General features: G+C 38.5%; 1 protein-coding gene across 2 annotated transcripts in view; it reads right to left on the bottom strand.

Moving 5' to 3' along the window:
- BTC (betacellulin) overlaps positions 1–11,833 on the bottom strand; it is a 50,402-nt gene extending 38,569 nt beyond the window's left edge. Inside the window, exon 1 of one of the 2 annotated variants that reach the window (XM_001101880.5) lies at positions 11,410–11,833. In XM_001101880.5, the coding sequence (XP_001101880.3) occupies positions 11,410–11,473 (64 nt within the window). In that variant the 5' untranslated portion in view covers positions 11,474–11,833. The remainder of the gene's footprint in view (positions 1–11,409) is intronic. The other variant, XM_078003479.1, reaches the window with a different exon arrangement.
- Positions 11,834–24,597: the final 12,764 nt, after the last annotated feature.

Here is a 24,597-nt window from a genome sequence, read left to right as displayed (position 1 = left end):
CCCATTTTTAATAGAGTTGTTTGTTTTCTTCTTGTAAATTTGCTTAAGTTCTTTGTAGATTCTGGATATTGGACCTTTGTCAGATTCATAGATTGCAAAATTTTTCTCCCATTCTGCAGGTTGTCTGTTCAGTCTGATAATAGTTTCTATTGCTGTGCAGAAGTTCTTTAGTTTAATTAGATCCCATTTGTCAATTTTTGCTTTCGTTGCAATTGCTTTTGGTGTTTTTGTCACGAAATCTTTGTCCATGCCAATGTCCTGAATGGTATTGCCTAGATTTTCTTCTAGGGTTTTTATAGTTTTGGGTTTCACATTTAAGTATTTAATCCATCTTGAGTTATTTTTTGTATATAGTGTAAAGAAGGGGTCCAGTTTCAATTTTCTACATATGACTAGCCAGTTCTCCCAGCACCATTTATTAAATAAGAAATCCATTCTCCATTGCTTGTTTTTGTCAGGTTTGTTGAGGATCAGATGGTTGTATCTGTGCAGTTTTATCTCTGAGCTCCCTATTCTCTTCCATTGGTCTCTGTGTCTGTTCTTGTACCAGTACCATACTGTTTTGGTTACTGTAGCCTTGCAGTATAGTTTGAAGTTGGGTAGAATGATGCCTCCAGCTTTGTACTTTTTGTTTAGGAATATCTTGGGGCTATTTGGCTCTCTCTCTCTCTCTCTCTTTTTTTTTTTTTTTTTTTTTTTTGGTACCATATGAATTTTAAAATAGTTTTTTCTAATTCTGTGAAGAATGTCAATGGTAGTTTAATGGGAATAGCATTTAATCTATAAATTACATTGGGCAGTATGACCATTGTCATGATACTGATTCCTCCTGTCCATGAGCATGCAATTTTTTCCCATTTGTGTCCTCTCTGACTTCTTTGAGCAGTGATTTGCAGTTCCACCTAAAGAGGTCCTTCACTTCCCTTGTTAGTTATATTTCCAGGTATTTTATTCTTTGTGTAGCAATTGTGAATGGGAGTTCATTCCTGATTTGGCTCTTGGCTTCACTCTTGTTGGTGTATATGATGAATGCTAGGGATTAGGCTGGCGTGGTGGCTCACTCCTGTAATCCCTGCACTTTGGGAGGCCAAGGCACATGGATCACTTGAGGTCAGGAGTTCAAGACCAGCCTGGCCAACATGATGAAAACCTGTCTCTACTAAAATACAAAAATTAGCTGGGTATGGTGGTGGGCACCTACAATCCCAGCTACTCTGGAGGCTGAGGCAGGAGAATTGCTTGAACCTGGGAGGTAGAGGTTGTAGTGAGCCGAGATAGTGCGACTGCACTCCAGCCTGGTTGACACAGTGAGATTCCCTCTCAGAAAAAAAAAAAAAAAAAGAATGCTAGGAATTTTTGCACATTGATTTTGTAACCTGAGCCTGCTGAATTTGCTTATCAGCTTAATAAGCTTTTGGTCTGAGATGATGGGGTTTTCTACATATAGGATCTTGTCATCTGCAAACAAAGATAATTCAACTTTCTCTCTTCCTACTTGCATATGCTTTATTTCTTTCTCTGGCCAGAATATCCAATACTATGTTGAGTAGGAGTGGTGAGAGATGGCATCCTTATCTTGTGCTGCTTTCTGAGGGGAACGCTTGCAGCTTTTGCCCATTCAATATGATACTGGCTGTGGGTTTGTCATATATGGCTCTTACTATTTTGACGTATGTTCTTTCAATATGTAGTTTATTGAGTTTTTAACATGAAGGGATGTTGAATTTTATCAAAGGCCTTTTCTGCATCTATTGAGATAAGCATGTGATTTTTGTCTTTAGTTCTGTTTATATGATGAATCACGTTTATTGATTTGCACATGTTGAACCAACCTTGCAACCCAGAGTTGAAGGCAACTTGGTTGTCGTGGATAAGCTCTTTGATGTGCTGCTGGATTTGGTTTGCCAGTTTTTTGTTGATTTTTGCATAGATGTTCATCAAAGATATTGGCCTGAAGTTTTCTTTTTTTGTTTTTGTATCTCTGCCACATTTTGGTATCAGGATGATACTGGCTTCATAGAATGAGTTAGGAAGTAATCCCTCCTTTTTAATTTTTTGGAATAGTTTCAGTTGAAATGGTACCAAGTCGTCTTTGTACCTCTGGTAGAATTCAGCCATGAATCTGTCAGGTCCTGGGCTTTTTTTGGTTGGTAGGCTATTTATTACTGCTTCAGTTTCAGAATTCATTATTGGTCTGTTCAGGGATTCAATTTCTTCCTGAGTTAGTCTTGGGAAGGTGTATGTTTCCAGGAATTTATCCATTTATCTTAGATTTTCTAGTTTATGTTCATAGAGGTGTTTATAGTATTCTCCGATGTTTGTGTGTATTTCTGTAGGTCAGTGATGATATCCCCCTTATCATTTCTGATTGTGTTTATTTGATTCTTCTCTCTTTTCTTCTTTATTAGTCTAGCTAGCTATTTTATTAATTTTTTCAAAAAACAGTTTCTGGATGTATTGATTTCTTGAAGGGTTTTGCATGTCTCTATCTCCTTCAGCTCAGCTCTGATCTTGAGTATTTTTTGTCTTCTGCTAGCTTTGGGGTTTGTTTGCTCTTGGTTCTCTAGTTTTTTTAGTTGTAATGTTAGGGTGTTAACTTGAGATCTTTCTAGATTTTTTGATGTGTCAAGTCCTATTTTCTAAGCAGGTGAATAGCTAAAAACTGGCTAGTAATTGGAATTTCCTGCAGTATCTTTTTTTTGGAATAAACTTTTTATTTTGGAACAATTTTATACTTACAGAAAAGTTGAAAAGTGCAGGGAATTCTCACACACCCTTTACCCACTTTCAGCTTCCTCTAATGTTATCATCTCATATCACTGTGGTAAATTTATCAGGACTAAGAAAAAACTATCACCTCACATACATAGTTCTCCTAGAGCCAGAACCTTGGGCAAGTTGCTTAATCCCTTTGTGTTTCATATCCTACTCTATAAATGGGAATAATAATGATATCAACCTAGCTCCTGTGTTAGATAAATGTTATGTGGATGAAATGAATTATTATGCTCTTAGAACAGTGCCTCTCACATAATACACAACTGTTCTGCTATTATTTTTATTGTGAAGATCAAATGAGATAATGGGTAGCAAAATGCTTTTGCAATTATAAACTTCCCCAAAATGTAAGTAACTACATTGATACTCTATAGAGAAGGTCAAGGAGATACCTGAATATGTAGTTACATCCTGTGTCTGTCACCCTAAGAGATGAGACCAGTTGAGTGTCAGAAACCCAGATGGCATTTCAGTAGGAAAGTGATCGTGAACAAGTCAAGTGTAAGTGTCCTGAAAGTGCTTAATTCAGCTCTGATGACAATTTTCTGGTGGTGCTACAGGCTTTCTGCACTAGAAGACAGAGGGAAGTGGTTCTCACCTATTCTAGGATGGCCTGGACTTTGCAGCTCACTCCAAAGAGTAGAGAACAAAGATCCGTGTGTAATGTGCCTAAATTTAACTACTAAAAAATTCAGACACTTGATTGTTATGAAATCTTTGTATATAATACTAAATAAGTTAGAGATTCTCAACACTAACAACTCAGGCTGCAGTCAGCCTCCAAAGCAAAGCTATTTCCATTTCTATAGGAGCCACCAAAAGTTTGTTTTTCTGTTTAAAGTTAAACATAAACCCATGAATACAACAACTTGATTATTCACCATTCATGAAAACCATTTCTGTTAAAAACAATTGTAATCACACAAGAGAGAAATATCATCTGACATCTTACAGAATTCAAGGGTATTTTTAAATAAACCACTGGAGAGTGTCCTGAGTCCATTGCCCTTCCCTCCCCAACTTAGACACTTATTTTTAAAGTTTACATTTTGACCAGTAAAATCTGCCCTGAACCAAACATGTAGCAGTCTGAATCCTCAATACAAAACATAAGAACTAGAAGAAATGCTACATGAAAAAGAAAAGTCCTTTTGTGAAAGAATCTCTAGCACTGCTAGCAGCAAGTCCCATATAACAAGGGGTAGATAAACCTGTCCTTCTACCACATCTCTGAATCTGGGGTCAGTGTTTTGCCAACAAGAAATACAATTTTTTTTTTACTTAACCTGTTGTCATTTTACTGACTGGGCATCTTCTACCAATAGCCACTTACATTCATTCATTCATTTAATTAATACGTTTTGAGGTCCTACTATGGGTCAGGCACTCCTTATGTAACTCTTCAAAACTAAATAGTTAAACAAGTGAATAAATCCACAGTCTTGCAAAGAGGAAAATGTTATATTAGTAATTCATCCTGTTATGCAACTAGCTCATCACTTTAAAACAAGGCAACTGAATACGAATACTGTTAAACTTCCCATACCCATTTTGTAATTAATACCTCTAGTCTATGAGTCAGGTAAGTAATATACTACATATCCTCAGGAAAGAAAATGTAGAGAATAAATGAAAGTATTTCATGGTTATTTGACCTTGTTTAATTGATGTGAATTAAGATTAAATATTGCATCTCCCTCCAACCATCTAAAAAAGTATTTCATTGTTTCTTTAAATTATAACAATTAGATATACCGTTGAAATACTAAGATTTCTTTTTTTAAGATATAAATATGCCTGGAAAGGCTAGCCATCTTCAGCAATATAAAACATAAGAATTTTAATCAAATTGCTTCCCTCTTAAATTTGACTTGAGAGCATTCTTGACCAACTTTTGTATAATTCTTTGCAGATCCAGTACCAGCTGGGGTCTGGCACAGCCTAAGATCAATAAGCATAAAAGCAGGACATGGTAGGGTTGAAAGCACATGCGGAGTCATGAAGATCAGAATTTGAGTTCTAAGCATATGCTATGTTTTAGGGAAGCTACTTATTCTTTCACAGTGTTAGTTCCCACATTTATAAAGTCTTTTTTTCCCAGGTGCTGTTGTTACCCTAAGATGAACCTGGAGGACCTCCTGATTATGAGCCATCTCCAACCTAAGAAAGCCTGGCAATACATAATTAGGGAACACGGAAAAAGAAACATGAAACAAACCAGCAAACCAGTAAACCACTCATCTGGACCTTACACAAAAGGTGGGGCCAGCTTGTCCTCAAGCTGTAGGGAATAAGGTAAAAGGAAGTCTAAATATTTCCAGAGTATTTTAACAAATTCCCCAGATAAGAGACCACGTAATATTTTAAGTCTAACTTGTAACAAAAAGCATGAATTTGTCTAAATTATAAAATCCCCTGCCTCCAGTTCCCAGGATATCCTACAGAGATAAAACTGTATCAAGAATTCAGGATTCTGACTAATGCCCTCATTTTGGAAATCGTGTTTTCTTAACCAGACATTATTTCCTTCAAAACTGCACAAAGTTAACTTTTGGTTTGAGATATTTGGGTCTACTTACTGCTACACACATAAAAACTGATAACTATTAATTTGTTAATTTGTCCACCTTTTAATTTTTCTCCCATTTTTTCCTTCACCACTACCAAGAAAGGATTGTCACTATTAGTGAATTTCCCCCTAATTTCTGCAGCCCGTAATAAATTCTCCTTTTCTGTGATCATATTTAATCCGTACTATGTAATTTAAACTTCCTTAAGGATTGAACTATTATACAATGTTTCATTTGGAATGAACATTTCTATCCTATGTAAGTCTTTCTAGAAAGACAATAGCTTACATTTAGGCTTTTCTCATTAATGTTTAATACAGTTTAGACACACTGTAAACAATATTAGACATACTTTAAAATAGTAAAATTAAAATAGTAAAAACTTTTAGGTCTGTCTTCCTCAGTATCACATGTTTAGAAATAATGATAGTACTTTTCATCAACCTGCCAAGTACTGTGCCATGAGCAAAAGAGTTATACATTTAGTTAGGTTAATGTTTTGCTAATGGCGATAGTCAGTAACCACCTTTCATGAACAAAACGCATACCAGGTCAGCCTATTTGGCAAAACCACAGTCAGCTGCCATCTCAGCAAGGAGCTGTGTATCAAAAGTAAGTCATCGTTAGCAAATCTGAAGACATTAAAGATAGGATACAAAGAGTGCTGGGAGAAAGCGAGTTTCTTACATTTTGATTATCAAAACTAGGAAAGTGTGTGTCAGGGAGAGAGGGAGTGGATGTGACTGTGTATGTGAGGAAACAGAAGAGTTCACATCAACATCTTTGTGATAATGCTCTGAGAAGCCACTGACCTAGAAGAACTTCCTGGACTATCCCCACTGCGATTCATTCATTCAACCAGTATTTATTGAGCACCTACTATATACATAGTGACTGGGCTCTAACTGTAAACAACCCCTGCTGTCATGGAGCTTACATTCTAAGGAAACAATTCAAAGCACTTTTGAAAGCGTGGCCATGGTGGGCAAATTCCTGCCCTATTTTCCTTTGCCTGCCTCCACTGCTGACTATTATGGCAGTTTCCTTTGATCAAAGTACAAACTCTAACACTCCAATTGGCTTAATAAACACCGATTCTAGTTCTTTTTAGACAAACACCCATGAAATAATTGAAAAGTTATCTGAATATTCACAAAGGTAAAATAGTAATAATACATTGAATATTGCCTGCCAATTATTCTTCTAAAATCTTTTCCTGCATTTTCTCATTTTATCCTCAAAATAATTCTGTGTCTCTAAATGATAGTTACCTTTATTAAAATTCTATAGGTGAGAGAATTACACAAAAGGAGTTTAAGCAACGTTCTCAATGTTACAAGGCAACCATTATAGAATAACAACACTTATTCACGGCTATCTGTTCTTAAGCATCTGAAGAAATTATTTTGTCCAAACTTTCCTAAATTAATGTATTTTTCTTACATATGGAAACAACTTTTGGCATTGCATCATCATCCATTCTTCTAAAATGACAGTTTTATTTCTTTTTAATTAAGGCAATTCCTTATATAATTCAAATAAATCTGACAACCCGATTTTGATGAGATTTCCTAAAATATTAAAATTACCTTCTAAATATTTTATTTTACTCTGCTAGTGCAGTCTAACTTTTTTGTCTGATATCAATGCTAGGCAAGTGCGGTAAAGCTCTTCATTGCATAAAATTAGGATCAAAATTGGCAGGGAAAGAAGAATCTGTAGAGGCATTTATTTTTTCAAGAGTAGATATGCATTTTACTTTTGCAGCTTTATTTTTTACATTTGTTCCTTTTTAATGAAACCAGTCAAAATAAAACTGTTTTTGAGGATTTTTATCTATTACCTATTTCATAACTAGTGGGAGCAGGAATTTGAGAAATGAAGGCAACAAAAAGTCTTCCCATTAATTAGTAGAACCAGATGACATTCAGGAAGTATCCAGAATCAAAATGTCAAAAAATTTTAAGAGGTATTGATAACAATTAATGATTTGTCCTGTGCTTTCCTACTGTCTATTATAATAACTCATGCTTATTCTATGTTTTGGGCACATTTTAAGTGCTTTACATAGTAATGCATTTAATTCACATAATTGCATTGGTCCTATTACTATTACGTTTTACAGGTGAGGAAACTGGTCCAAGTAGGTTCAAGAGACTTGCCCGAAGTTTCAGAGCCAGCAAGTCACAGCACCAGGGGGCCATGCCCCAGGGTTGAAAGTCTACAGGCTTGACCACTACATGACCCTGCCTCAAGATATGCTCTTTTTACCAATTTTCAGTAATTACCATGTGGGTTCTATCAGGGAGACTATGAAGCAATGTCACCCCTTCTCCATCTGCCCAAAGGAGCATCCCCTAGGTGTTGGTGCTCTAAGCAGACTAAAAAATAACAGGAGTCACCCACATGTTCAAGGATAGAATCAGACTAGGATATCCAGACTGACACAGGCCAGACACAGTCCAAAATAAAGCACCTGGTCTGACCAATACCAACTGAACATTATCAGCCAGGCTAGCCTGGCCCTGGGCTAGGAGAAGCAGGGTTTCCTGGAAGCAAGGAAGAGCCAGGAGTCCAAGAATCTGCCAGAGAATAGCCAGAGCCAGGGATGGCACAGATGTGTGGGTAGGCAGTTGGGGAAGCAAAGGTGTAGGAGACAGCTAGGATGAGCTTACATGCTTTTTAAATAAGTCAAAAGAACTGGTTTCCAGTATTGGTTTTTCCTGTTATACGCAATGTGACATCTCTGCACTTGAGTGTCCTATGTCTCCTTAGATAGGACATTCTGTACTTGAATGTCCTATCTCTCCCTACCTAATTCAGCAACAAATATTTATCTGCTAAGATCTCTTGAGACCAGGAGTTTAAGACCAGCCTGGCCAACATGGCAAAATCCCATCTCTTCAAAAAAATACAAAAATTAGCCGGGTGTGGTGGCGAGTGCCTGTTGTCCCAGCTACTGGAGAGACTGAGACAGGGGGGCCACTTGAGCCCTGGAGGCAGAGGTTGCAGTGAGCTGAGAGATCATGCCACTGTACCCGAACCTGAGCAAAAGAGTGAGACTCTGTCTCAAAAAACTAAAAGAATAAAAAAGAAAGAAAGAAAGAAAAAGAAAGAAAGAAAGAAAGAAAGAAAGAAAGAAAGAAAGAAAGAAAGAAAGAAAGAAAGAAAGAAAGAGAAAGAAAATACAGTAGAGAAATATGAGCCCCTTTTGGAAAATCTCATTTTTTGAGAAAGTAAGATTAAATGGCTCAGGATTTCTACTGACTTAGAAAACACCTTTAAATGGTTTTAGAAAATAAAACCAAATTAATGCATATAAAGAATATCAATAACACATAAACATATAATTTATATTTATATTAAATGTATTTGTACCATATAATCTGCTTATGGTATACCTTCTTTTTATATCTCCAAACCCACTTCTGTCTTTATAAAATTTCCCAAAGAAAGTAGTACACAATTTGCATATGTTAGAATGGAAGTTATCCTGTAAAGATCCATCTACTAAATGCCAGATGTATTTAAGGAGCATCTACATTTATAATAAACATAAGCCATTTCTAATTTACATCACATGTTGTTTTGTTTACTTTTTGAAAAGAATGTAACATGGAAAGGGCAACACCATCTAATGAAACCTCTTCATTTTACAAATGAGAAAAACAATGCCCAGAAAGTTGTAACTTACAGACATCTTAGAGTCATGAAATGGCAGAACTGGAACCAGTACTCATGTCTGCTCAATGCCCACTCTCATCGCATTTCCACCATCTCTCTCTCACACACACATACACACACACATACACACCAGTGCCTCATGCATCTTATTGCTCACATTGTTTTCAAAAAGTCAATGGAACAACACGTGACATAATTTAGGAAAGAGACTTCAAAGTAAAGTATGTGTGACAGAAATAGGACCACTTAATGGAAACAGTGATGCCAACAAATTACATCCTTTGGCATTCTGCAAGAAGTAGAGCTTTAAGGGGATCTAGAGACCAAATTCAATTTCCCAAGCCAATCATTTAACAGGAGGGTTGTACATTTAGGTTACCCTGAGCGTACAATAGCACTAAATTAGAGTTTTGCTTTTTGTTTTTCATTTCTGTCTTTTGACAAGTTTTGAGAAGAAAATATTGTGTGATAGTAAAGGGGAAAGAATGTCCATCGACTTTAAATAGTCGTTTCTACTATGACACTTCTGCTAAAACATCACCCTAATTTAGGCCCCAATTAGCTCATACCCGTATTACACCTATGAGACAATCAGGTCCTCTGGCCCCCAGGCACCATCCCCTTCCTATACTGCACCTCACTGCCAGATTTATCACCTTTAAATCATTGTTTGCATCATATCACTCCCTAGTCAAGCCCTGTGATGGTGTGTGTGTGTAATAGCTTATTGATTCTTTTCCAAATATTCTAATCTGGCTTTTTCAGTTCTTCATAATGTGTCTGCCTCTCAGAAATTCTGCTCTTTCCAGTAAAGCACGCTCATTCACATCACCAACCCTTCACTAATGGTCTGGTCTCTGTTCCCTCTTTCCTCTCTACTATTGCAAACTCTACCCAAGCCTCAAGGCACGCATTGGTGCCCTCCATTCAGCCTTTCCCCACTATTTCAGGCCCCACTGCTGACCTCTCTCTCCCTTTTCTGATTTCATGAATTTTTCCACAGGTTACACTGCTGGGCTTGCATTTCCAAATTCAGTGTAAGTTCTAGGGCAGGAATCATGTTTTATTTTAGGAATCTCATGAGCCCTTTCCCCACCTCCATTCCTACATACCTCAGCACCTTGCTGACTATGACAGATTCTCAGGGAATACTTTGATTGTTGTACAGTTTAGACATGGTGGAGGAAGAGAATGTCAGCTACATGCAAGCAATGCTGGCAAAAGCATCAGGACGATTTCTGCGGTTAAGTTTCAGCCCCATTGCGCTTCTTCATGAATGTACACATTCACTCTACCACTAAATTGCTACTGACTCCTTCCCTTTCAGGGTTTGTTAAATAAGTTTATTTTCTCTAACCTTGGTCCTAAGTCTGATCCACCTCCAACCAAGTTCACTGTACCTTTTTAGCCACCTCTCTTACTCTAAGGACACAGTCAAATGAAAGTTTTCATTTAGGCTTCCTCTCTTTTTCCTCCATAAGAGGAATTCCCGTTCTTTTTCATTTGTGGTGTCCCCTTCCCAGGCTTGAGGGTAGGAGTGATATCATGGTGACACTTCAGCTGTGGAGACTCTCCTCCTACCACATAAATGCTCCAAACCCAGATATGTCTACAGCCCAGCTAAGATTAGAAAATGTCACTGAGTTCCCTTCCCTGCCCCGCAAAATGACCATGATGCAGAGAGCATACTTTGAGGAGTTGGGATTTTTCCTACCTAGAAGCCTTCTCATTACCTTTCCTCGGGGGAGGGGAAGGGGAGGCCTGCTTCCAGCGGCATCTGAAGTTCTAGCTGTGCTTTGTGAGTTCTGACTCCTAAGGAGGCAGGACAGACCCTCTGGAGGGCTCTAGGCATCCTGCTACTTCTCCTCCTGCTGGCACTGTTCCCTAACGCCAGGTGATCACACCTCCAGTCAAAGAGTTTCCGTTCTTCTGCCTCCTGCAGGATATGCTTCTTGGTCTATACTCCCACGTGAGCTTCTTTAGTGGGTTTCCCTGCTCGCCCCCACCCCGCCCTCACTCGCGGGCACAGCGCCTCACCGCGGTGAATACCCCGCCGGCGCCGCCAGGCCCTCTGCTGTGTGCACAAGGCAACAGCTGGCGGCCTACTTGCAGCACTGGCAGCGAGGACCTCGGAATCGCTTCCGCCCTCGGGCCTCCTCACGCGTCTAGGGACTGCCTCCAACAGGTGCAGCCCCAGGTGCCCAATTGCCAGATCTTTAACCTCGCTCTCTCCCAGCCTTCAAAGTTCTCCAACCCGCGCCTGCCAGCCCGAGCGCGCCCTCTTGTCCAGATGCCAGCTCGGTTCAGGGTTCACCCTCCCCGCGACTCCAGCCCCAGACTTTCCTGATGGTTTCCAGTGCCCAGCACGGCCACTTACCCAGGGCAAGGGCCAGGAGCAGTGGCAGGGAGCTGGCGCCGCTGCCCGGGGCGGCCCGGTCCATCAAACCCGCTCTGCGGGGCCGGGCAGTCCCTAGACAAGTCTCCCTCCTTCTTCGCCCCCTTCCCGGGCCTCGGGCGCCTGAGAGGGTGCCTGGAAACTAATCCCGGAGCCAGAAGGAAACGAAACTACTTCCCAGGCTGGCACCCTGGCTACAGGGCAGGGAAACACCCAGGGCGGGCGGCCGGCCGGCTCCGTGAATGTCGTCGGGAGGAGGGAGCCTCCTATTTATCCCCGCTCCTCCTGCACACACCCCGCCAAAGAGGCGCAGGACTTGGTCCTGGGAGCCTCCACGCTGCTCCCACCCAAATTGCCCCACACCCATACCCACACCCACACCCAGGGACATATTCGGGCTGCCCTCGGACCAGCTCACCACTCCCCCTGCTGGGTCTCACCTGACTGACTGTTCATTTCCCTCCCCCTTAGAGCGTAAACAAGGTAGGGAGGGAGATGTAAAGAATCCGTGTGGAGGGGTGTCGGGGGTGCCCGTCGGGCCTGCAGGCTGACCTAAACTCCTGGAAGCCACTGAGGAAGAGTCAGAGACCCAAAGGTGTTCTGGAATTCTAACTTCCTTTATTTCAGAGGATTGCTAGTGTCATGGAGAAACCATAGTCACCATTCATTGTGGTTGACTTCAGGCATTTGATAATGCAGGCAATTTCAAAAGAGTCATTGTTGCCTTTTAAAGTCTTGAAGCCATAGCGAAACCTCGTCTCTACAAAAAATACAAAGGTAAATTTAATAGCCGGGCATGGTGATGTGCACTCGCAGTCCCATCTATTCCCTGAGGCTGAGGCGGGAGGATCGCTTAAGCCTGGGAGATGGAGACTGCAATGAGCGGAGATCGAGCCACTTCACTCCAGCCTAGGCGCAAGGGTGAGACACTGTCTCAAAACAATGACAACCAAAAAAAGAAAAAAGAAAAAAAAAAAAAAAAAAGGAACAACATAGAAAGAAAAGAAAAGAAATGAAAAAAGTCTTCAAGCTAGTGTCTTAGTTTCTAGGTGCATTGTCTTCTAATAATTTGTAAAATTTGGTCTCACCAGGACCTACTTTAGAAATTTCATTTGTATTTCTATTTATGAATTTACTCATGTATTCAGTATATTTTCATTTAATTGCACTAAGCACTTTCTAGAACAGAAAGACATCCTCACAGCTTTTAGAGAAAGCAAACAGCATCCAATTTTACCTTATGTGGTTAGATTATGCCTCCAAGAAAACCAAAAGGTACAGCTGTTTTTGTACTGATCTGTGTTCCTCATATAAGATTTTTGTGGATAATTATGCCCCTCAGTACAGAAATTTTATTTCTATAGCATCCAAAAGTCACATAAGTCTTATTTTACATATGAAATGTAGCTTGGGTGTCTGCTTCTTCCTCGCCATCCTGTTGTTTAAATTAAATAAATTGTTGTGTATTTTTCTCCCACGAATGACATTTCATTTCAAAACTAATTCAAATCATTTTACTGCCCCAGGCAACTGATATATCCAGTGGAATAAAAAGCAGCTCTTAATTTTCAGAATCCTATTCTAGTCCCACGTGACAGCTCATAAAACATTGGTAGAGAAGGCAGACATGAAGTTTAGAGAAACCCAAAGTTGTAAGATGGAAGGTTACTGCACCCCAGCTAAAAAGAGCAGAAACACTGGAAGCCAACGGATTTTGACATCATCTCCCTCCCTCCCAACACTTCCACCCTGCCTTTATCCTTTCTGATATTCTCTCCATCTCCCAGCATCAGTGCCCTAAGTTAAAGTATTTCTTACTCCAAGATGACATTTAGCCTAGCCAACAGCTGCCCTGTTAGCCCCAACAGAATGTTACAACTTTATTTTCCTTTTTCATAGACACCAATAAAAACAAAAAAGTGAGACCTAAACAAAAACTACTAAATGTTTGTTGAGCATTGGAAAATTCCAGGACTTGGTGTAAGTATTCATCATTCATGCCATTCAAGTGGTAAATTAACTTTTTCAGGCCACTAGAATGTGAAGTAGTATAATTTAATATACTAAATAGGACAGATAAATTAATAACCTTCCCTGAGGGCTTTATTTACCACCATAAATAAAATAAGTACTCCCAAGACTATGCCTTCCAAATTTTCTGACACTGGATATCCAATCTCTTCAAGGTTAGGAGACTTTTCCTGTCTTTTTTGCTTGCTTGTTTCTTTTTTTCTCTCTCTCTTTCTCTCTGTTCTTCCTCCCCTTCTTCCCTCTCCTTCTCCTCCTTCTTTTTCTCCCCCCCTCCCCCCCCCCCCCCCCCCCCCGCCCTCCAACCACCTGTCTCTCTCAAGTCATTTGCTTATGAGGCATCCGGAATACAACCATTAAGTTTGGAAGAGTGGAAGGTAACAATCGATTTTCCTGGGGCCTCAATGATGTAACTGAGTTGTGTCTCAATGTTTTAGTTTGCAAGCTGAGCTGTTGCTAAGAGAAAAATAGACCAAAGTTACACCAGAGTCACAAGGTAAAACTTGTATTCCTAGTAACCCCAAGCTAGGAATTGCTTGAGTGCTGTTTTTCCTGTGCCGGGTTTAGGCAGGTATAACCAGTCCTCCCAAATCTGGTATGAGGCTTAAGTAGATTCCTTTGGAGGGCCTTTAAGCATCAGCCTTTTCTCTTCCCACACAGAACAGCCTGCAGCTGGGACAGTCCTCCCTGTCTTCTGTACAGGACAAATTAAACTTGTAGTTACTTATCTGGCACAACACATAAAAAGACACACGCTGTGATGGAAAGGAAAATTTTGGAATGCATTCCTTCTAGGTCAACATGTATTCTCCAAATTAAGACTTTAAGGCATTCAGTAGTATAGGAAGATTTCCTGATGACCATTAACTTTATTTAATTTAATAAGAGTGGGCGAATGAAAATGAAGAAAGACATTTTTAAAATTGTAATTTTTATAGTAATGATAAGCATCATGCATTGTAGATTATTAGTGATACAGTTATATAGAGAGAACTTTCAAATATTTTATTTAAAACTACTAAATTGGTCTCTAGGAAAATATCAATGAAAAATCACTGCTCAAATGTTGTATTCAGGTAATTTTATTTTGTAATCTAGTTGTTCTGAGGGAGGTTTTTTTGTTTTGTTTTGTTTTGTTTTGTTTTGTTTTTCTTGCCTACTTTCTTGTGTCTTCCTCTTCAGTCTAGGGGATCCATTTTTATATGTATTTCTCAATGTGTTTGACTGTATCTCTCTCTCTCTCTCTTTTTTTTTTTTTTTTTTTTTTTTGAGACAAAGTCTCGCTCTTTTCCCCCAGGTTGGAGTGCATTGGCACGATCTTGGCTCACTACAACCTCCACCTCCAGGTTCAAGCGATTCTCCTGCCTCAGCCTCCCAAGTAGCTGGGGATTACAGGCACCTGCCACCACACCTGGCTAATTTTTTGTGTTTTTTTTAGTAGAGACGGAGTTTCGCCACATTGACTAGACTGGTCACAAACTCCTGACCTCAGGTGATCCACCTCGGCCTCGCAAAATGCTGGGATTACAGGCAATGGCCACCGCACCCAGTCAACTTGCTATCTCTTTTAAATGGCAGCTTAACATGTGTTGATAAACCTCAAAAATAATTGTCTCCGTGACATTATACCTGTTAGTTTCAGTTCACCATGATGATCCTTTTTTTTGGCCATATTGAAACATACTTCAAAAAGTAATTTCTGATTTAAAAAAATCTGGGCTTTTGTGCTGACCCTAGTTGTAGGCTAAGTGAGAAAACACCTATGTGGCCCTAGACATCTCTTCCTAATGTACTTGCCACAGTGGCTTCATCTCTTCCTACTTGGTCCCAGACTCCCTTCAAGGTAGACACTCCTCTAGGTGGGACAACAGAGCTGGAATATTATGTACAGTTGGTTTTGGAATCTGTTCAGTCTGTTCAATTTGGATCTGTGTCACCCAGTGACTGAATGACAAACTACTTAACTCTCTGAACCTCAATTTCCTCATTGATAAAATGTGATGGTAATGACTTACACAGTTTTTATGATCCCCAACAATACATATCTTCAAGGAAAAAAATCTGATACATTAGAAACTGTTCAGTGAATTATAGTTGATAGTAGCAGGAGTAGGAGTCATAGTAGTAGTAGTATTGGTAGAGACGGGTGTCTCACTATGTGGCTAGTCTCGAACTCCTGGCCTCAAGTAATCTTTCCTCCTCAGCCTCCCAAAATGCTAGTATTACAAGCGTGAGCCACCATGTTCCACTAATAGTTGTTATGTCATTATAAAATTTTACATGGTACATAGAACCAGTAGGAACAGGCACCCTTACTAACCCTCTCTTACTAATAGTTGAGGTAGAGAGAAGGAAAAGCACAGAGCAAGGCTCTGCTGGGAAAGTAACACTGAGCTAAAATTCCATGGATTTCTGTACAATTTTGCCTCTTCATATGCCCTTAAACCTCTCTGACCACATTCTCCATCCTTTTTATTTCTCCTTCCTCCTTCAACTCTCTTTAGAGACCAAGATAGCATGTAATCCAGGATACAAAAACGTGTTGCATATAAACAAAGTACTGTGATTTGAAGGCCTAAATAAATGAGTTACCTAGTTTCCCAGAATGCAAAGAAATAAGTTCAACAACTAAGTCAAAAAATGAATGTTTGTTGTTGTTGTTGTTGTTGTTGTTGTTGAGACAGAGTCTCACTCTGTCGCCCAGGCTGGAGTGCAATGGTGCAACTTGGCTCACTGCAAACTCTGCCTCCCGGGTTCAAGTGATCCTCCTGCCTCAGTCTCCCAAGTAAGTGGGATTGCAGACATTCATCACTACGCCAAGCTAATTTTTGTATTTTTAGTAGATACACGGTTTTCCCATGTTTGCCATGCTGGTCTCGAACTCCCAACCTCTGGTGATCTACCCACCTGGGCCTCCCAAAGTGCTGGGATTACAGGCATGAGCCACCGTGCCCAGCTAAATAATGAATGTTTAATGAGTTTACAGCAAACTAACAAGGCTTTACGTGGTCATTCTCCCTCTTTCCACCAACTTCTTGGTAAGGGGAAATGGTGACAGCAAAGAGTAAGAAATGAGAAGCAGCAAACCTGGAGAACAGAGGGAGGTTGAGTTTAAAATAATTCTTCAAAAAATCTTTCATAGATGCAGAATGATATCTTAAAGGACTTAAAAAAAAAAGCTGAAATCTACCTTTGTGTCATCTTCATTTCTCACCCTTCCTTTGTTTTAAGGTGACATCAATATACATATTATTAACCTCAGAATAATTTAGTCGTCCTTATGACTCCCCCAAACAATTCAGTTATATCTTTAATCTAACAATCCTCGGAATTTAAGATTTTTTCAGAGATAACTACATGTCTTCCTTTAATGATACATTTAAATTACTTTTATATTTCTCATAGTGTAAATTTTTCAGAAGTATTTCTTTAGCCCTATAATATATACCTGCCATTTGTCCATAAATACAGTATTTTTAAAATGCTACAGCTAATGTAAATGCTTCAGAAATGACTTAGCAGAAAATATAATATCATGTTTACAAAATATCCTGAAGTTACTGTCCTTTGTCTTTAAGGTATATTGAAAGTTCTTATTATTGTCCCTATTAATCTCTATAAGATACTTTTAATAATTTTGTCCCCAGGATTACCACCTAATAACTAGTTAGTTTTGAGATCAAAGGAGTATGATCCACAAATGTAAAGAAGTTTAAACCATAGAAAATAAAACCAGCATTACTCTCTAAATGTACTATGTTTAGGCTTTTGGGAGGTAAGAAAAACTAGTATCTATTTAATTTAATAAGAATTAATTATCTACATTTGTACAATACTTTCCCATATATTAACCATATGAATTTAAAGTAGCTGCTGAGATAGGCAGGCTGTATTATAATTCTCATCTTAAAATGAGAGGAAATAGACATCTGTATAGTCAAGTGATTGGTCCAACTTTCAAAGTAACTCCTAGAATCAAGGTCTAAAGGCAGTAAGGCTCAAGCTATCATAACGAAATGCCATAGACTGGGTGGCATAAACAACAAAAATTTATTTTCTCACAGTTCTGGAAGCTGGGAAGTATGAGATCAGGTGATTCAGTCCTGGTGAGGGCTCTTTTCCTGGCTTGCAGATGGCCACCTTCTCACTGTGAGCTCACATGGCCTTTTTTCATCATGTGCACATGAAAAGAGATAGGAAGATCTCGCTCTTTCTCTTCTTATGAGGTCACCAATCCTATAAGGTTAGGACTCCATTATTATAATCTCATTTAACTTTAATTACCTCCTAAAAACCCTATCCCCAAGTCACCCTGGGGGTTAGGGCTTCGATGTATGAATTTTGAGGGAATACAAACATTCAGTTCAAAACATAGAGTTTGGGTTTGGGAATTAGACAGGTTTAGCTCTGCCACTTTTTCTTTTTAATAAAGCTTTTTATGTTTAAAACATTTAGATTTAAAGAAAAATTCAAAAATATTACAGAGAGTTTCTGTACATCTTGCATGTAGTTTCTCCTATTGTTAATAGCTTACCTTAGTATGGTTCATTTGTTGAAACTAAGGAACAAACATTAGTGCATTGCTATTAACTAAAGTCCATATTTTACTTACATTTTCTTAGTTTTTGTCTAATTTTTTTTTTCTATTCCAGTGTCCCATCTTGGATACTACATTACCTTTAGTCGTCATTTGTCCTAAGGATCCGTCTGGCTGTGACAGTTTTTCAGACTTTGTTTTTGCTGGCTTTGAAAGTTCTGAAGAGTAGTCATCAGGTATGTTATGGTATGTTCTACAATTATGTCTTTTCTGATGTTTTTCTCATGGTTAGGTTTTTCCGGTTTTGGGGGAAGGAGACCACAATTATAAAGTATCATTTCTACTGATTTTATGAAGGGTGAATAATGTCAACATGATAACTATTCTTGATATTAACCTTGGCCACCTGGTCAAGTTCACTTTGTCAAGTTTCTCCATAGCAGGTTATTCTTTACCTCCTCCCACTCGCCATACCGTATTCTGGAGGGAAATCACTAAGTCCAGCCCATACTTACTGATGGAGAGTTATGCTCTACCTTTCTGAGGGAGGAGTATCAACATAAATTATTTGGCATTTTTTGCAGATTTTTCTCTTCTCTTATATTTATTTATTCAATCATTCATTTATATTGTTGTGAATTAATTGAATTATTTTATATTTGCTCTATAATACAAAACAACTTGTATCTCTGTTACCACCTGCTGAATGCACATTTTAATAGAGCACAAGTTATTTTTCCTTTGCTCTTCATTGCATCGTGTATGGAATACAGGTTACATTGGAGGAAAACATGCAACTGGATCTATGATAAGACAGGACATAGGCTCTGGTAAAGATTTTATGACAACAAAAACACAAATTGACAAATTGGACCTAATTAAACTAAAGAGCTTCTGCACAACAAAAGAAACTACCAACAGAGTAAATAGACAATCTACCGAATGGGAGAAAATATTTGCAAACTATGCATTCGACAAATGTCTAATGTATAGAATCTATAAGGAGCTTAAACAAATTAACAAGCAAAAAACCAACAACCCATTAAAAAGTGGGCAAAGGACATGAACAGACACTTTTCAAGAGAAGACTTACAAGCAGCCAACAAGCATATAAAAAGATGCTCAATGTCACTAGTAATTAGAGAAATGCAAATCAAAACCACAATGAGATACCATCTTATACCAGTCATAATTGCTATTATTAAAAGGTCAAAAAATAACAGATGCTGGCAAGGTTGTGGAGAAAAGGGAACACATATTCTGCTGGTGGGAATGTAAATTAGTTCAGTCATTGTGGAAAGCAGCTTGGAGGTTTCTCAAAGAACTTAAAAGAGAACTACCACTCGACCCAGCAATCCCATTACCGGGTGTATACCCAGAAGAATATAAATCATTCTACCATAAAGACACATGCACATGTATGTTCATTGCAGCACTACTCACTATAGCAAAGACATCAATGCCTATCAGTGGTATGCCCATCAATGGTAGACTGGATAAAGAAAATGCCCATCAATGGTAGACTGGATAAAGAAAATGTGGTACATATACAGCATCGAATACCACACAGCCATAATAAAGAATGAGATTATGTCCTTTGCAGCAACATGATGGAGCTGGAAGTCATTAACCTAAGCAAACTAACACAGAAACAGAAAACCAAATCCTGCATGTTGTCACTTATAAGTGGGAGCTAAACATTGAGTACACATGGACACAAAGAAGAGAACAATAGACACCAGGGCCTAATTGAGGGTGGAAGGTGGGAGGAGGGTGAGGATCAAAAAACTACATATTGGGAATTATGCTTACTACCTGGGTGATAAATAATCTGTACTCTAAACCCCCATGACATGCAATTTACCTCTATGACAAACCTGCATATGTACTCCTGAACCTAAAATAAAAGTTGTAAAAAATTTAGTTAAAAAAAGTAATCTAAGATATGATTACATATAAATTTCAGAATTCAGTGGTTTAAAGAACAATGTTTATTACTTTTTTACGTATCTGCTTAGGGTGGGGATAACAGGAACTACAGAGTCATTTAAAGACCTAGAGTGATGGAGCTATACCATCTTCACATTTGTCTCCCAGTAAAATGTCTCCATTGTTTAAATGGAGGAGACAGCATGTACTGAATAATTGTATGGGCCAGGCCTTAAAGTAGTGCATACCTTGTATGTTCACATTCCATTGACTAGAACGCAGTCACACAGCCACCACTTTTCAGGGAAGCTGGAAAATACAGTCTAGTTGTACCAGGAAAAAAGGGAGAATGGATTTTGGTGGACACCGCAATCTGCCACAACTAGTAAATGAAATGAAAAGAAGTGTGTGAAAACATATTTGCAAAATAATATCATTGACATGGCTTTAAAAATGTCATCTACTACCAGAGATAATGATGCTGCTGCTCGTGTTGGTTCTAGGCTGAAATTTTAATCAGATAATGTGTAGGGAAAGGCTTTGGAGGCTGTAAAGTTGTAAACAAGTGTGAAGTGTTATAATTATTTTTCATTTTAGCTTCATGCATTGAAAAAAATACATATTGAAAATGTGTTAGCCCCAACAATCATAACTAACTTAGAATTTATTCATTCTAAGATGCACACTTTTTGATGCTTTACCATCATTGACATCAGTATGCATCTCTCCATGTTGTCAGGCAGCAGTTACAATAAAGTTGTTATTGCTTGAGCATACTCTCAAAGGCTTAGAAGACAATCCTGCAGACCAAAATGGAACATCCTTTTAAGTAATGGTATATCACCATTGCCTTTAAAAGCATAAAAAAAATTGTGTGAAATAACAAAAATAGCAATAATTCAAAGTTAAAAGTGGTTAGGAAAAGTAAGACTTGGTATTTAATATTTGCCTATTTATTTCCTTTTATGCACACATAATACCAATATATAATAATCTATGTATTAATCTAAAACATTTCTTTCAATTAGGATAAAATTAAAATTCCAAGTAATAAGAAAGTATTGGTCATTGTTTAATTTTTTCATTAAAAAATTGTTTCCTTAGCATTCATAATGTAATGATACATCATAAAAAATAGTATTTTATATTAGACAAAGTATGGCATTTGGCACTCAAAATTATAAACTCCTTGACATGCTCTAGTCTGGGCTGGCACTCTTGGTATTGCTGGCTGATGCCTCAGTTATGTTATTTCAAGAGCAACACAAGCTGTGGCCCAAAATATATGCTTAAATCCCCTTCTTTGGTTTGCTAAAATTCTCACTAAAATTCTTTTCTCCCTTGAGTACATTTCCTAGAGAAGCTCATAAAAAATGTAAAGTTGTTATCCAAGAGAGCTAACTCATTAAGACATTAACATCCTTTAAATAGTAGATGAACTAATTTAGTGTAAGAGATAGGCAGTCACTTAGTGAGACATGACAGGAAATTTCTGACTGCTGCATAAAGTATCATTAAAGACTACAGGCTGGGATATCAAACTCAAAGCTGGGTCTGCTTACTATAGGCAAATGTACTGAGTAGGAAGAAGGGGGAAAAAAATCACAGCAAAAGGCAAAGGAGGGAAAAGTGAGACAACTTTTGCTTACCCTCCATTGTGTTTATAGTCTACTTTGGCCTTCATTATAGTATTTCTTTCTGGTCCTCTATTCTTGCAGAAAGATCTGTAGAATTTCATTAGAAATACAAATCTCGATGATATAACACTGGTCTGAGGACCTGGGTAGAAGCGAACCTCAAGAAAGCAAACCCTGCCTTTCTTCTCTGCCTCATATTTGTGAAGGCAAAATCTGATTAGCATTGCAATTGTGCTTATATCTTCTTTTTTTTTTTTTTTTTTTTTTTGAGACGGAGTCTGGCTCTGTCACCCAGGCTGGAGTGCAGTGGCCGGATCTCGGCTCACTGCAAGCTCCACCTCCCGGGTTTACGCCATTCTCCTGCCTCAGCCTCCCGAGTAGCTGGTACTACAGGCGCCCGCCACATCGCCCGGCTAGTTTTTTGTATTTTTTTGAGTAGAGACGGGGTTTCAACGTGTTAGCCAGGATGGTCTCGATTTCCTGACCTCGTGATCCACCCATCTCGGCCTCCCAAAGTGCTGGGATTACAGGCTTGAGCCACCGCGCCCGGCCTGCTTATATCTTCTACTAAACAATTTCACAAAGCACCTCTGTGGAAATAATATACAAAACGTCTATTTCTGTATTTTCTTATCTAATTTTCATCATAACCCTGTGAAATGTTATTTCTCCCATCTTAAAGATAAAAAACTAAGGCTAAAGTAAGTTAAATTACTTGCTTAAGGACAGATAGAGAGTACATGATATAACTTGGTCTCACTCTCAAATCCTGTGATTTAGAACTGTAGAATTTTCTAACACAATGCCAGGTTTCTCTTTTGAGATGTTAAGCTGCGCAGGTCAAATAAAATTGTAGGGGAGGTATTATAGGTAACCACATACGTGCAATAACCAGTTCTGCATTCTGGAAGGGGGTGACAAACATTGTGACAATGGAATCCTCCAGGCCCATGATATGTTTTGCTTGCTCACCTGAGCCTGAGTGCAGGAGGTCTACATTGGTGATATGGCATCCTACCACTGCAATCATGATAGAAAAATATTTAACCTTCTTGGAAATCTTAGACCAACTTTACAGACTACAACAAAAAGGGTAGGACTCTACAAAACTAGAGGCGTCTGTGCTTGGGATATTCTAAATCAAGACAACTGAAATCTAGAGAACCTACCAAGAATAATCTCAATGACTGATTCTTCTTCCATTAAGAACCAAAATTTCTGAAAAACCTATAAAAAAATAGAAAGTTTATTACCCATCCCAGCTTCTAGATTCATTATCAAGAAAAAGAAGAGTACTTTGAACACATAGACACAGAAGTAAAACACTGAGTATCACTAAACTCCTGTTCACCTGAACTGTCAGAACAATTAGTTCATCATTTCATTATTCTATTTGGCAAATTTTCCTGGAGAACCTACAATGAGCCAAGCAGAGTGACACTAAAAAATGGCATACCTGCCCCTGGTGCCTTTCCTCCAGGTCACATCCTGATCCTGTTCTCTGGATTTTATCAGGTTTTGAGAGGAGGTAAGAAGACAAAGCCCAGGGACAAGAGAGCCACATTCTCTAGACATAGGGCAAAGCTAGTCTATCCTGTCTGCCTCATTTATCCCAGATCATATTCTGGTTCTGTAATGCCTCAGAGCCTTCTCCAAGCAAATACACAGTACTATGAAGAAAATATTTCCCTATTTGCTCCTCTGAACATTGCCCTATTCGCTCCTCTCCTTAGCACAATGGCCCAACTGTGGATCTCTGAGGATTCCATTACAACCTTGACTCATGTTAGCATTCCTCCTTTGGAATGATGTAAGAAAGAATGCACAGGGCACCCCCTAGAGAGTAATGTAAGTGACCAACAATTGATTCATAAGCATTATAATAAATTCCATGAGGAAAAAAATAATTGGGAGGAGTTTATAGAAAATACTACTTTATATGTGCTAATATCATAAGAAAAGTAAGCTAACAAGTTAAACAAGGAGGACAGTATAGTCTTAAAATTTAAATCTTAAGTAAGGACACAACCTTGGTTCAAAACTCAGCATTGTTCTTTGCCAGCTATGTGACCTTAAGCAAGTTACTTAGGTTTTTCAAACCCAAATTTTCACAGCTCTAAATTGAAAATTATAGCAGAACTACTCATAGGGTTCTTGTAAGATTCAAATGGGAAATTAAAGGCTTGTAGCATGGTGCCTGTTACATAACAAACGTTCACTATTCATTATTATAATGATGCTCAAGATAGCCTCAAAGTTATCCCAAGATTTGGAGCAATTATAGCAATCACTGGAATAGTATATTAGAAAGAAGCAGTCTTGTTAGAAGCTGTAGAGATTTACAGCTGTATGAGACTCTCAGGTCCTGAAAGCAGACCTTATGAAGGCTAGTGGAAAGCATCAGTGTGAAGACAAAAAAAAAAAAAGCTGGGCTGGGAGAGGTGGTGGGGGATAGAAATCAGAAGTAACACTGTTGTGAAAATATCTTGCAAATTATTGGCCAGAAAAAAAATAGTTTCCTAACCTATATAATGGCAAAGTTGTTAGAAGGAAACTTTTCTACTTTTCCCCTATTCCAGCTCATCAAATATATACTGAGTACCTACCTTGTACTAGGCTTTATGTTAGGAAGTTCTGTTATTACTCAAATGAAAACATCATATATGAGGGCCCTCTGCCTGTAGCATCTTTCACTAGACTGTAGACACACTTATTCTGAACAAACGGGATGCTCCTGCCCACCTAGCTATTCCATAGAATGTCACTTTAACAGGTAGGGGAGGAATTCTTTCAGTTAAGAGTATGTGAGTGCCTTATTCCTCTGCTAGAATAATAACAACAATGAACACTTACTGTGTACCAGGCACTGTTCTAAGCACATTATGTACATTAACTTTTTTAAATGTTCACCACGTATATTGTGAATTATATACTATTGTTATCCTCATTTCACCATTGAGAAAACTAAAACAGAAGTCGAAAAACTCGCCCAAGATTACGTGGGTAAAATGTGGTAGAGCTTTGCTATATGTGCTACAT

Source organism: Macaca mulatta, chromosome 5 (genome assembly GCF_049350105.2).
Source record: "Macaca mulatta isolate MMU2019108-1 chromosome 5, T2T-MMU8v2.0, whole genome shotgun sequence".
NCBI lineage: Eukaryota > Metazoa > Chordata > Mammalia > Primates > Cercopithecidae > Macaca > Macaca mulatta.
Note: the sequence above shows the minus strand (reverse complement) of the source record. Positions and strands in the feature narration are given on the sequence as shown.